Source organism: Pteropus medius, unplaced genomic scaffold (genome assembly GCF_902729225.1).
Source record: "Pteropus medius unplaced genomic scaffold, Ma_sr-lr_union100, whole genome shotgun sequence".
Taxonomy (NCBI): domain Eukaryota; kingdom Metazoa; phylum Chordata; class Mammalia; order Chiroptera; family Pteropodidae; genus Pteropus; species Pteropus medius.
Window position 1 is genome coordinate 683,935 of NW_024352785.1, and position 12,411 is coordinate 696,345.

The 12,411-nt window shown below is 38.5% G+C and overlaps 1 protein-coding gene and 1 pseudogene across 23 annotated transcripts in view; both read left to right on the top strand.

Moving 5' to 3' along the window:
* The window catches only part of PAM (peptidylglycine alpha-amidating monooxygenase), a 221,986-nt gene extending 217,557 nt beyond the window's left edge, over positions 1-4,429 (top strand). For 5 of the 23 annotated variants that reach the window (XM_039848367.1, XM_039848362.1, XM_039848369.1 and 2 more), the window contains 2 exons: positions 2,621-2,677; positions 3,325-4,429. In XM_039848367.1, the coding sequence (XP_039704301.1) occupies positions 2,621-2,677; positions 3,325-3,506 (239 nt within the window). In that variant the 3' untranslated portion in view covers positions 3,507-4,429. The remainder of the gene's footprint in view (positions 1-2,620; positions 2,678-3,324) is intronic. The other 18 variants (XM_039848361.1, XM_039848368.1, XM_039848370.1 and 15 more) reach the window with 7 other exon arrangements.
* Positions 4,430-9,345: 4,916 nt separating this feature from the next.
* Positions 9,346-10,544, top strand: LOC120590748 (tubulin alpha-3 chain-like; annotated as a pseudogene).
* Positions 10,545-12,411: the final 1,867 nt, after the last annotated feature.

Sequence of the window (12,411 nt, forward strand, 5' to 3'; positions counted from 1 at the left end):
CCCAATTAATATCTCCATATGAAACTATATAGATAAGTCGAGTTGGGGTAAATTAGCTGAAGGGTCCGGAAGGAGGAGACCCTTGCCATTAGAAACAGGCTCAGTCTTCAAAGTGGCGGGGTCAGTTATTTGTATTTCCTCCCCCAGTCCTGGCTCTAGCCCTTAGTGACATGACCTTGGGCAAGTTACTTAACCTCTCTAAGCCACGGTTTCCTCATTTATAAAGTGGGAATAAAGGACAAGGTCGTGTGAGGATTAAATGAAACAATGTACATAAAGCATTTATCACAGTACCTGGTACCTAGTAAGTGCTTGTTATTAATACCACCAGTGATTATGAGGAATAATCATTGTTAAAAATTAATAAAAGTGATAAGAAGTCAAAAAAGACATCTTAAAATCTCAGCTTTCTTAGGAAACCAACTGTTTCTATAAGAAACCATTCAGTAGTTTTTAGATAGTCACAGTTTATGCCATCAGCCTTCCCTAGCCAACAAAGGCAGGGTTTAATACTTAGTCAGTATTTTATAAAATCATTATTATATGTATAATATTTAGTATAACATTAGTAGAAAATCCAGGAGCTGAGTTCCTTTTAGGACACCCAAACAAGAAAACAAATAATCCGACCTGAGCTTCTCACCTCTCAGGAGCAGCCCCTTGGCTGGGTCCCCAGGTCCAAAGGCCCGAGTCTACAGCTGTGTCTGGGAAGGAATCCATGGGCCAGAGCAGGAGGCAGCATTTGATCAAGAAACAGCATCTGATTCTGTTTTAGGCCAAGGCAGCCATGGCAGGGACTCGGTGCTCATGGCAAGGCCCTGACACAGAAAAGGACACAAACAAAACCAGAGGATTCAATTTAATAGGTTATAAAAGGGAATTTTTCTAGGACTTTTTTACTTTTCATCTGCAATCAATAAAGCTCTGCACAAACACACTTAGCTCTTCCTAAAAAAAGACTTCTGTTGAGTCCCTGTTATGGGTAGGGAAGTAGAGGCAAAGGTAAACGTAGGCGTTATCTTCATGGAATTAGTGATAGCTTCAAAAGAACACAATTTTGTATGTTTACTGATGTATCCCCAGTACAGATAACAGTTTCTGGTATTAGGGCTTCAATAAATAATTGTTAGAAGAATGACTGAGGAAATAAATGGAGCTTACAGAATAGATGACACATGAGATGACACATAAAAGTTATAATCACGAGTGGGAAGTACAGTGATAAATACTTGCCAGGAGTACCAGGAACTCGTGGGGCCGAAGGCCAGGTAGCAGGAGTGTTAGTAATCAACCCACACTGGACCAGGGAATGTCTGGGGAGTCAAGAAGTTCTGGTCTCTCCTTTTTGCTGTTAAGCATGTGACACAGCACTGTTACAGAGTGCTGGGCCTGCAGGAGTTGGGAAGGCAGCGACCCAAGTCAAACCATATGAAACTACCATTACTCAGTCACATTTTATTTAGAAAATTGCAGTTTTATATGTTTCGATCTAATCTAACATATTTAATTCTAAAAGGAGATCAGCCTCTCACATTTTTTCAACATTTGTTCTTGATTGACCTTATCCAATCTATGACAGTTTTTAGTAACCCTCATAAAGAGCCTTCTTTTTATTCAGCACACCCTTATCGCACATCAGCTCCACACCAGACACTGTGCTTGGCTCAAGGGATGCAAAACCAACTAAGAATTCTCCTGCATCTTTGTAGAATTTAATAGTCTAATTTGTTGGCTTTCTAACAGTCTTATCAGATTCTGCTTCCCTTCTTACCCACTATGCTACCTATCCTCTGTCATCTACCTGCTAGTTTTCTCCATCATGCTGCCTCTATTCCTGGTTAGAGACTTCATAGGTGGACCCTGAGCCTTGCTTCCCTGACCACAGCCCTTAAGGAGTGGTGGAAGGCGGGGCAGAGAGTGCAGGAAGATACACAGCAACTGGAAAAAATGAAGTCCAGCGTGAGTTCCGCCTCCCCATTAGGAAAGAAAGTTTACCTTTTATGGAAATGGGAAGCCCCGTGGAGAGCATTTGAGTCACCTTGTATGATCGAAACCCTCAGGATTTCAGGTGCTTCACCTTCATTTAAGTTTTATATAGAAAGAAAGGATGTACATTAACCCAAAGCTTTCTCAAGCAGGACATGCACTGTTCTTCGTAGAAACACTAAAGCCTAAGACAAATATTTCTAAATTATAACAACGAAAAAAGTACAAATTTTTACAAATTATTGGTTATTTAATTTTGCCCTAATAAAAATAACTAATATTTATTGAACACTTACTGTATAAGTACAAGACCCTGTTCTAAGCATGTCACATACCATATCCCATCTAAAACTTAGAGATAGGTGGAGCTCGTAATTGATCCCTCCTTACTCAGAGGAGAAAACTGAGGCTCAGAGAAGTAATTTGTGGAGATTGCACAGACTGTAAGGGACAGGCAGGCATCTAACCCGGCTTTGGCCCTTTTATAAGTCACCTTTTTTTCCTCGGAATTGCGTACAGACAAGAGCCAGGCCTTATTAATCATTTATGAATTACTGATTTTGTATTGAAAATTGAGCCCATGGATTGAGGAGGGTGACTGGGACTCATTTTGAAATGTGCCATCTTTTTCTAGCAGATTCTGAACACAAACTCGAGGCAAGTTCAGGAAGAGTGCTGGGAAAACTTAGAGGTATGCCTGTGACCTTTTAGAATCCTTCGTGTTTGGTTCCAAGTTGACAAGCTGATTGATATCTTTTAAAGAGCAAGGAAAACTATTTTTTATTTTCTGTCTGAAAATTAAACTCCTCATGTGCAGCATAGCATCACCCCATAAACTAAACCAAAATGTGTGACTCCGGCGGCAAATTTCCCAGTTTCATTTTTTTCCACCTTGCCATTCTGTATTATCTAATTCTCTTCCCCCTGCCTTTTATCTGACTTCATTTGTCTTCCGTAAATTTTCTGTCATCCCTTTTGGCATGTCAGCACTTGTCATAGTGAAGATGACCTTTACATAAAGTCATTGAAATGAAGAGCTGCTGGTGGGATGCCAGTTCCCCAGAGCCCAGGAAAAGCAGGAGGTGAAAAGTGAATCTGAAATAGACCTACAGAAACACGTAGTCCTCAGGAGCTTTGTTTTTTTCTTATATATTTGAATAAATGCATGAAGTATCTTTCTGACTTTGTGGAATAAGTATTTCTGTACGTCAATCTTTTTTCTTTCTTTTTTGTTAGTATCTACCCTTTCTCATCCCCAACTTCTTTGTTTAAGAATTTACCAAGAAACCAAGAATCATTGGTGCAAACCCTACCTATGTTCTCGTTTTCTTTCTTCAGGAAAGGGAAGTGGAGGCTTAAACCTTGGAAATTTCTTTGCAAGCCGTAAAGGCTACAGTCGAAAAGGGTTTGACCGCCTTAGCACCGAAGGCAGCGACCAGGAGAAAGACGAAGATGAGGGAAGCGAATCAGAAGAGGAGTACTCGGCACCTCTGCCTGCACCCACATCTTCCTCCTCCTGAAAACAGGGCTTTGATTCGGATTCCTTTCCCTTTAGCACGTTTAGAGTTTTGTGTATTTAACTGTAAACTGTACTAGTCTACGTGGGACTGTACACATTTTATTTACTTCGTTTGGGTTTAGTTGGCTTCTGTTTCTAGTTGAGGAGTTTCCTAAAGGCTCACAACAGTGCCATTGTCTTTATATGAACATAGACTAGAGAAGCAGCCCTCTTCTTCCATCACACTACTAATTTAATGATGGGAGGTTTGCTCATTTACATTTTCGAGACTTTTCCGTGGATGTAAATAACCCCATTCTCTGCTTGAACACAGTATATTCCCAAAAGCGCTTCCATTGCCAGTCTCTTTCTTTGGTGCCTTTCCTGTTCAGCATCCTCAACTTGTGGCAGTAAAGAGAAACTCTGTGCTACATGATGACAAAGCTGCTAAATCTCCTATTTTTTTAAAATCACTAGCATTTTATTGCAACGAGGGAAAGAAAAAGTCTCTATTTAAATTCTTTTTAAATTTTCTCCTTCAGTTGGCGTGTTTTTGGGATGTCTTATTTTTAGATGGTTACACTGTTAGAACACTATTTTCAGAATCTGAATGTAATTTGTGTAATAAAGTGTTTTCAGAGCATTAGCTGTCAAAGTGTATTTTGCAGTTTTTGCATATTTGCAGGGTTTTGTATACAACTTTTGTAATAATTACACAAACCCCAGATATAGTGAAACCTACTCAATGTCTTCAACCAAAGGAAATGTGTTGTATTGTATTAAAATTAAAAAGATATTTTGTTATGTAGCCGATATAAATTAAAAAGCAGCCTAAGATACATGTGTAAAACCAGGCTCTCTTTTAAAATTCAAAGATAGTTTTTGGCTGTATGTCAATCATAAGGGAAATACTTTAATAAAAGGTGATCATAGCTAAGAGGAAAACTGTGTCTCAAATTACATATGCAAATGAATCCAGCAGTGTAGGTTACTAATCTTTTTAAAGAATCATTTCACGAAAATTCCCACGTATTCATAGGAATATTCATCTCTTACGGTGACCACAATTAATTTTAAAACATTTTCATATTCCATCAGTGCAATTTGGTAAGAAGCTGATAATTTTTCTTTTTAGAATAATCAGACTCTGAAACCTTCCTTTCATTCAGGCATCTTAGTTGGGATTAGAGATTTAATTGACTAATCATGAAAACAATTCAAGTGCCTTGCAAAAAATATATAGTCTTCCAGCTATCTTATTTAGAAAATCTAATTTAACGTAGATGGTTTTCTCTCATAATTGATACCAAAGAGGATCCAATTGAATGATTTGTCACTTCCCACATATTTACCTCACTATATTATTAAAATTTAATTTGGGCACCCTCACCAAGTAGAAACTTCATATACTTTTATTCCTGTGACCTTCCTTCTCAAATGAAGAATACATTTTTCCTCCCTCTGACCACTCCTAATGCCCTTTACCTCATCAGTGGTAAATATGTAAATAATGGTGATTTTCTAATTCTATCATTTTGTCTTCATTTATCAGCTGGCATTCTTTTGTAAATATGAGAGTTTTACTGATTCTTGCCCCAAGAGATTTTGGCAGCATCTAGTCAAGAATATAAAATAATCCTCTCATTTTATTTGTAACCAATATGACACGCTCCCCACACTCATAGTATGAATATGGTCAAATACCTTTTATTTTCCTATTTGATTGCTCAAGTCTGTACACACACACACACACACACCCCTTCTCAGGAGCTTACAGGCTCTTAGGCTCGATCCTCATATCTATCTCATATTTATGCCTCATAGACACAAACCCATCACCGGCCTCTCTCCCTATAATCCATACTAGAGAACAGGAGTTTTTTTCCTCTTAAACCCACAAAACTCAGAATTCCAGTAGCCTCCATTTTTTTATTGTGGTAAGAACACAATATCAGATCCTAACAAAATTTTAAGTGCACAATACAATATTGTTAACTACAGGCACAGTGTGTACAGCAGACCTCTAGAACTTACCCATCTTGCATAACTGAAACTTCGTACCTGTTGAACAGTAACTCCCCATTTCCCCTGCCCCACCCCACCCTTGGCAACCATCACTCTACTCTCTTCTTCTGTGAGTGTGATTATTTTAGATATCTCACATAAGTAAAATACAGAATTTGTCCTTCTGTGACTGACATTTCATAGCATAATGTCCTCCATCTAAGGTCCATCTATGTTGTCATATCTAGCAGGATTTCCTTTTTAAGGCTGAATAGTATTCCATTGTATATTTACCACATTTTCTTTATCCCTGCATCAGTTGATGGACATTTAGTTTGTTTCCACTTCTTGGCTGTTATGAATAATTCATCAGCCCTTCCTTACCAGAGACTAGGGCTTGCTGTTGGCCCTCTATCCCTTTCTAAGAGAGACTCCCTGATGAGTCATAAGTGTTCCACCCTGATTCAGCCCAGGAAGTTTCCTTCCATGGTTCAAAGGCAATTTCTGATATCTTTTTGTCATTTAATAAACACTTCTAAATATCTAACAAGCAAAAAAGTATAAGTCCAGAGGACGCAGTGCTGAAATGCAATATCCCAGCTTTACTGGCATTTATATTCTAGTGGTGTATTTTTTTTCTCTCCCTCTGTCTCTCCCTCTCTTCTTATTAAAGAAGAGAAAAACAAAACATATATTAATAGATGTTTTAAATGAGACACACAGAAAGGAATTGACTAGTTATACTAATCTCAGTGCCTCTTTAGGTTGATTTAGTTTCTGGCACTTAGAGTTTTTCGTTTCTTTTCTTCTGTATTTTTATATTTCCCAGACATCATAAAATTTACAGAAATCTTTAAAAGTTTCAAATTTCAGGAGCCTTGTTCTGAGTCTTGTTTAGCTTCCATTAAAAAGGAAGTGCTCTTTCCTTTAAACAGTAACCACAATTCTCACATCTGTAATAAAATATGTCCCCAAATAATCCAATAACAATTAAATAAGTTGAAAGCCAAAGGATTCATTCAACAGACACTGACTGAGCGTCACGATGTGCACAATACAAAGATTAAAAAAAAACACGTTCTTGCTCTCGGAGTTTTGTAATCTAGCAAGGGAGCTAAAATAAGATTATAAATGATTGCAGTATAAGGCATAAGAGGACCACATGCAAAACGCTATCAAGCCTCTGAAGAGCGCCAAGTTTTCATAAAGAACATGATATTTGAGTAAGGGAGAGGAGGGCCAATGGACAATGCTTGTCATGTTAGGAGATTAGCAACAGGGCTAGAGCTCAGCGTAGTTCAAGGAAACAGTGATAGATGGGCTAGAAAGCGAGGCTAGTGCAGAAACAAGTGTCTCAAAACCATGAGGAGGAATTTGGATTTAACTGCATTTGATATATTTGATGTTTATATATATATATATATATATATACACACACACACACACACACACACACACACACATGTATACATATATAAATGTACTGAGGTCTAGTAAAATTTTTAAAAATTACCTTATTGAACAGAACAAAAATAAATTATACTTGCAATATATGTTAACTCAAGTTTAGTTCAATTTCTTAGGAAATAGGGTGTTGTTCTGTACATATAGGATAAAAGTCTTTTATCAGATATTTGATTTACAAATGTTTTACCCCAGTATATGGGTTATCCTTTCATTCTCTCGACCTTGTTTTTCAAAGAGAAGTTTTCATTTTTGATGAAGCCAACATTTATTATATTTACCAACAGTTATAAGATTCACAGAAACCTTTAAGAATTTCACCAAGGCTCTGAATTTTCTGTTTCAGAAAATTCAGAAAAGCGAGGTGAACACTAAGGAGACTTCATTCCTCAGCAGCCTGCTTATCTCTCCAGCTTCATCTCACCCCACCACCCTTACCCTCACCCCCAACTCTCCCCACCAACCTCACTCCAAGAAGCTATATTCTTTCCAAAATGGCCATGCCCTTACTGCCCTCCCAGCTTCTAGACATTTTTCCATCTGCCTAGACACTTCCCCAGTCAAAGCACTAATTTCATTGAGTAGTATTTGTGTGAAATGAGAGAGAGAGAGAGAGAGATTTATTGACTCCGACTCATAAAAATTCTAGAGTAAGAGGATCTAGGTTCATAAAAGATAATGTCAGCTGTCTCTCTCTCTCTCAAAGTTGTTTTCCATGTTGATTTTATTCTCTAGAATGTTCTTTCTATGTGATATGAAAGATGTCCCTGGTAGCCGTCTGCAAACTTGAGAGAGACTCCCCTACTCTCCTGTTTCTACATCAACCCCCCAAAGGGATTCAGAAACACAATAACAATAGTGTTTTCTTTTTCAGAAATGACAATAGATTTGCAAAGGTTTATCCCTAGTCATCCTTTCAGTAGTGAAATAAGTTTTCCTTGAACCCTTTAACAAATTCTCCCTCACATGCATCACATGGTCATTTCTGAGCTCATCCTTAATAAATTGAATGAGATTATTTTAGGCCATTCAGACCCATGCATGAAGCTTGGGTGAGATCAACTTCCCCTAAGCTCCATGGCTCCACAAGAGAAGTGCTAGACATGTAATCAAAATTCGAATAGGATGGATAGATGAAAATGGTTGCTGAGTAGGCAACCAACAATCCACTACAGGCTGGTTGTTGTTGATGTTTATGGAATAAAATTCACTTATCCATAGATACCTGCTAAGCTCCTAAACCTCAGTTAACTCGCAATCTAGAGGGCAACTTAACTCATTGTGTTAAGTTCAGTGATGGAAGCAAAGCCAGGCACCTGACAAAGTTTGGAGTGAGGGATCATGGAAGGTATATGTTACTGTTCAAGAAAGGAATTAGACAGAAAAAAAATTAAAATAGAAGTTGTTGGTAGGTTTTGATAGGAGAAATTATTTTTGCATTGTTCTCCAATATTTAACTATTTAATAATCCAAAAGCTTTACTATAAACCAAATATTGCATATTTTTTCATTATGTTGTTGATACTCTTCCAATAAGAACATAATTCCAGAGTAAAAACAAGAATATAATAAAAGTTCCAAAAAAGCAAAGGTTTTAGATGACAATTGAAAGTATGCTCTGAAATAAAGGCTGAAAATATTGCATTGCTCCCAAAGTTAGTGGGCTGGAAAGAACTTGAATTCTAGATCAAAGTTTAGAAAATATTTTAGTGTAATTTTACATTTGTATATGTAAATATTTAAACTTATTTTCCTTAAAATATTCCCTTTCATGATTTAGATGTATTAGAATAGATGTGTGCTATTCATAGATGATAGATCAATGGATGATTGTTAGACACAGTCATAACAAGAAAGAGTGGAAGAGTGATCAAGAGAAGGAGAGATGAAAGAGACATCCACATACATAGATTCCTCTTAAAGATTTCTTCAGGATAGTTATTACCAGTGAGGTGAAGGGCTGACATCTGGTGGTGAAACTTTGTAAAAAATTTGCATGGATTTGTGCTCATAAAAGAGTTCCTATTCAGTGAAAGATAGCTCTGTCTTCAAGAAGAATAATTTAAGATGCTACTAGTCATTCAGTTCTTATGTTAGATATCACACAGATATTGACAGTATCCAAGTCCTCTTTGCTAAGAGTCACTATTCTCTAACTAGAGAACAAAATATGAAATTGTTTAGCTATATTTTTTACATGAGCACTTAAAGAGGCAAAAATAACATACAATGTTATTCAAAATCATTTGCATATTTTGTTAATCTAGTGTCATTTTAAGAAAGAAGAGAAAATTAAATTAGTTTCAGCTTAAAAAAAAAAAAAAAAAAAACAGGTGTATGCTGTTGGACTGCACGGAGGTGGGAGTGCGGTGAGCAGCCCAGCAGCAACCACCATGTACCAGTGCATCTTTGTCCACGTGGCATTCAGGTGTCCAGACTGTCAGTACCTTCTTGGAATTTTATATAGTTTTGAACATGGAATTTGGCATGATGGTTAAAAGCCAAGCAACAAAACCATCAGTGGTAGGATGATTGGTTCAACACCTTCAGTGAGCCTGGGGCTGGCAAGCCCAGGGTAGCGTTTGTGGACTTGGAGCCCCCATGGTCAATGAAGTGCACCTATTGGGAGATCTTCCACCTAGAGCAGATGATCACTGGGAAGGAAGACACAACCAACAACTATACCAGAGGCCATTACACCATCTACAAGATCATTGACCTGGTCCTAGACCAGATCTGCTCTGTGTTCAGGGCTTCATGTCTCTGCTCATGGAGCCACCCTCAGGGGACTATGGCAAGAAGTCCAAGCTTGACTTTGTCATTTACCCAGTCCCCCAGGTTTCCATAGCCATGGTTAGGCCCTAAAATCCATCTTGACCACCCACAGACCCTAGGACATTCTGACTGTGCCTTCATGGTGACAATGAAGACACCTATGAGATATGCTGATATAATCTGCATGTAAAATGGCTCATGAACACCGACTTTGATTGTGTCATTGGGCAGACAGACTGAGTCCACTGTCACTGCCTCCCAGTGATTCAACAGGGCCTTGAACTACAATTGATGAGATTTCAGACCAATTTGGTCCCTAGACCCGCATCTACTGATCTTACACTCCAGTCATCTCAGCTGAGATGGCCTACCATGAGCAGCTGTCCATACCCAAAATCATCAATGCCTACTTCAAACTGGCCAACCAAATGGTCAAGTATGAACCTCACCATGGCAAGTACATGGCCTATGTGTTGTACAGAAGGGACGTGGTCCAAAAAGACATCAATACATCCACTGACACCATCAAGGACAAGAGCACCATCAAATCTGTGGATTGGCATCTGACAGGATTTAAGGTGAGTATCAACTTCCAGTCTCCCACCAAATGTTCCCGAGGGAGACTTGGCCCAGGTGCAGTAGGCCATGCTGTCGCCGAGGCCTGGGCCTGCCCAGATCATTTAAGTTTGATCTCATGTGCACAAAACAAGCTTTTGTGAATCCTCTGAGGCCCTGGAGGACCTGACAATTCTGGAGAAAGATTAGAGAGAGGTTAGTGTGGATTCTGTGGAAAGAGGTGGAAGAAGGAGAAGAATAGTACGTAGTTGAGGGCGGCTGTCAGGCGTTCCTCTCTACCACTCTCTCCTGCCATCCTTCAGCACTGCTCGTTTAAAGTTGTTTGCAATTAAAGTTTTTATATCGATGATAATCACAACTCTGTGAATACTAAAAACCATTGAATTTTCACTGAGTGAATTTTATGGTACGTGAATCATATCTCAATAAAACTCTTTTTAAAAAAACTATATAATCATCTTCAAGCTAGGTAAACCATTGTCCATCACCGAGGCCTGCAAATTCCCAGTCACAGTTGGGCCACATAGAAATGCATTTATGGCTTCTAAAATTGGGTCGTAGCTCCTTCACATATCAAATCATTCTACCCCTACTAAAAGCCTAAGTAATTCCCCAGCTTCACATAGTGAAAACACACTGCAGATGGCCTACTTTGGCCAGCTATATACCCTCTCACAAAGTGTCCTGCAGCATTGCCTTCCTTACTTAGGGAGAGGCCCACAGATATGTGAAAATTTTTGTTGTGTGTGGAAGTCTGTGTCGTGGGGCAGAATTTCCAGACCTGGTGTTGTCCTCTTGCAATGAATAACCCCCCACTCCACCACTAGGTAGATCTACTCCCTACTTTAGCTTCTATAGCTAAGATAGCCTCAGTCTGTGCAATTCAAAACCCAAAGGACAGAAGGCCTCCCCTCGAGATGGAAGCCAGCAATGGGAAGAGCTGAATCTGTGTGAGGAGAAAATAGAAAATATTCAGTTTTCTGCTTCTTTGCTGCTTTTAGTGCTCCTTCTGTCTTCCTCAATTATATATGACCTTCCAGTCATTTATCAGAGTTGGAATAAAACTCTTTAGCACTGGACCCAAACACAGCTACCTCCTCTGAGAGAAATGAGATGTCATATTGCTTTAGCAAAGCCCTGTATCCCAATGCCCTAGATAATTTAGGTATCTTAGTAAAATTATGTACAATGCTAAGACTTTTACGTTCTACTATTCACTGACAGGAATTCAAAGGAAGGTTTAGAATTAAAAGTTAATAACTTCAAGTTTGTGAGGTGGAATAGAAGATATTCTAAAGAATTTCTGATTCTTATCCTAGAAAAAAAATACCCCTCTCTTGTTTTTAAACTGCAATTGAGGTTAAAATAAGAAAGGGATATTGGAACAACATCAGAAATTCTATATAAATTACATTGGGTTGTAAATTCCTTAGCAAAGCCAAAGTACAATGTGATTGCAAAATAATGTTACTAATGTTTTGCTTTGTTCAGTTTCCACTGGCAAATGAGAATGAAATTCTTGAGAACTTGTCCGCATTATTTGTAGTTCCTTAAATGTAGCATTAGCATCAGCTATAGCCATCAAAAGGGGGAAGAGGGCCAAATGCTCTGCTGCCATCATTCATAAAGCTAGGGAACTTGCTTGAGCATCAGTTTTCTCTGCCAGATTATATAAATAATGCCCTAGAGTATGTATAATCAATCACCAGATGCTCTGGATTGCTGCCTCAGCAATGATTAACATGAAGTGTGGCAGGTCAACAGCAAGTGCAGATCTCTGCAGCAAAGAGAATGGCTTCCCAAAAAGCACACATATTAATTAGTTTTATTTTGGAGAGTTCTGAACTGTGCATAAATGAATGCTGAATTCCTATCCCCTGAACTCCAGACTCTTCTATCTAAATGTCTACCTGACAGATCCACTTGAATGTGGATCTCAAAATCAGCATGTTCAAAACTGAACTTTTCTTCCCCAAACCTACTCCTCCTAGTCTTTCTCATCTCAGTTAGCAGCAATCCCATCCTTCTACTTATACAAGCCTAAAAAGTTTAGTCATCATAGACTTTTCTTCCTCTAAAGGCCGACATCCAATTTCAGCAAATTCCAT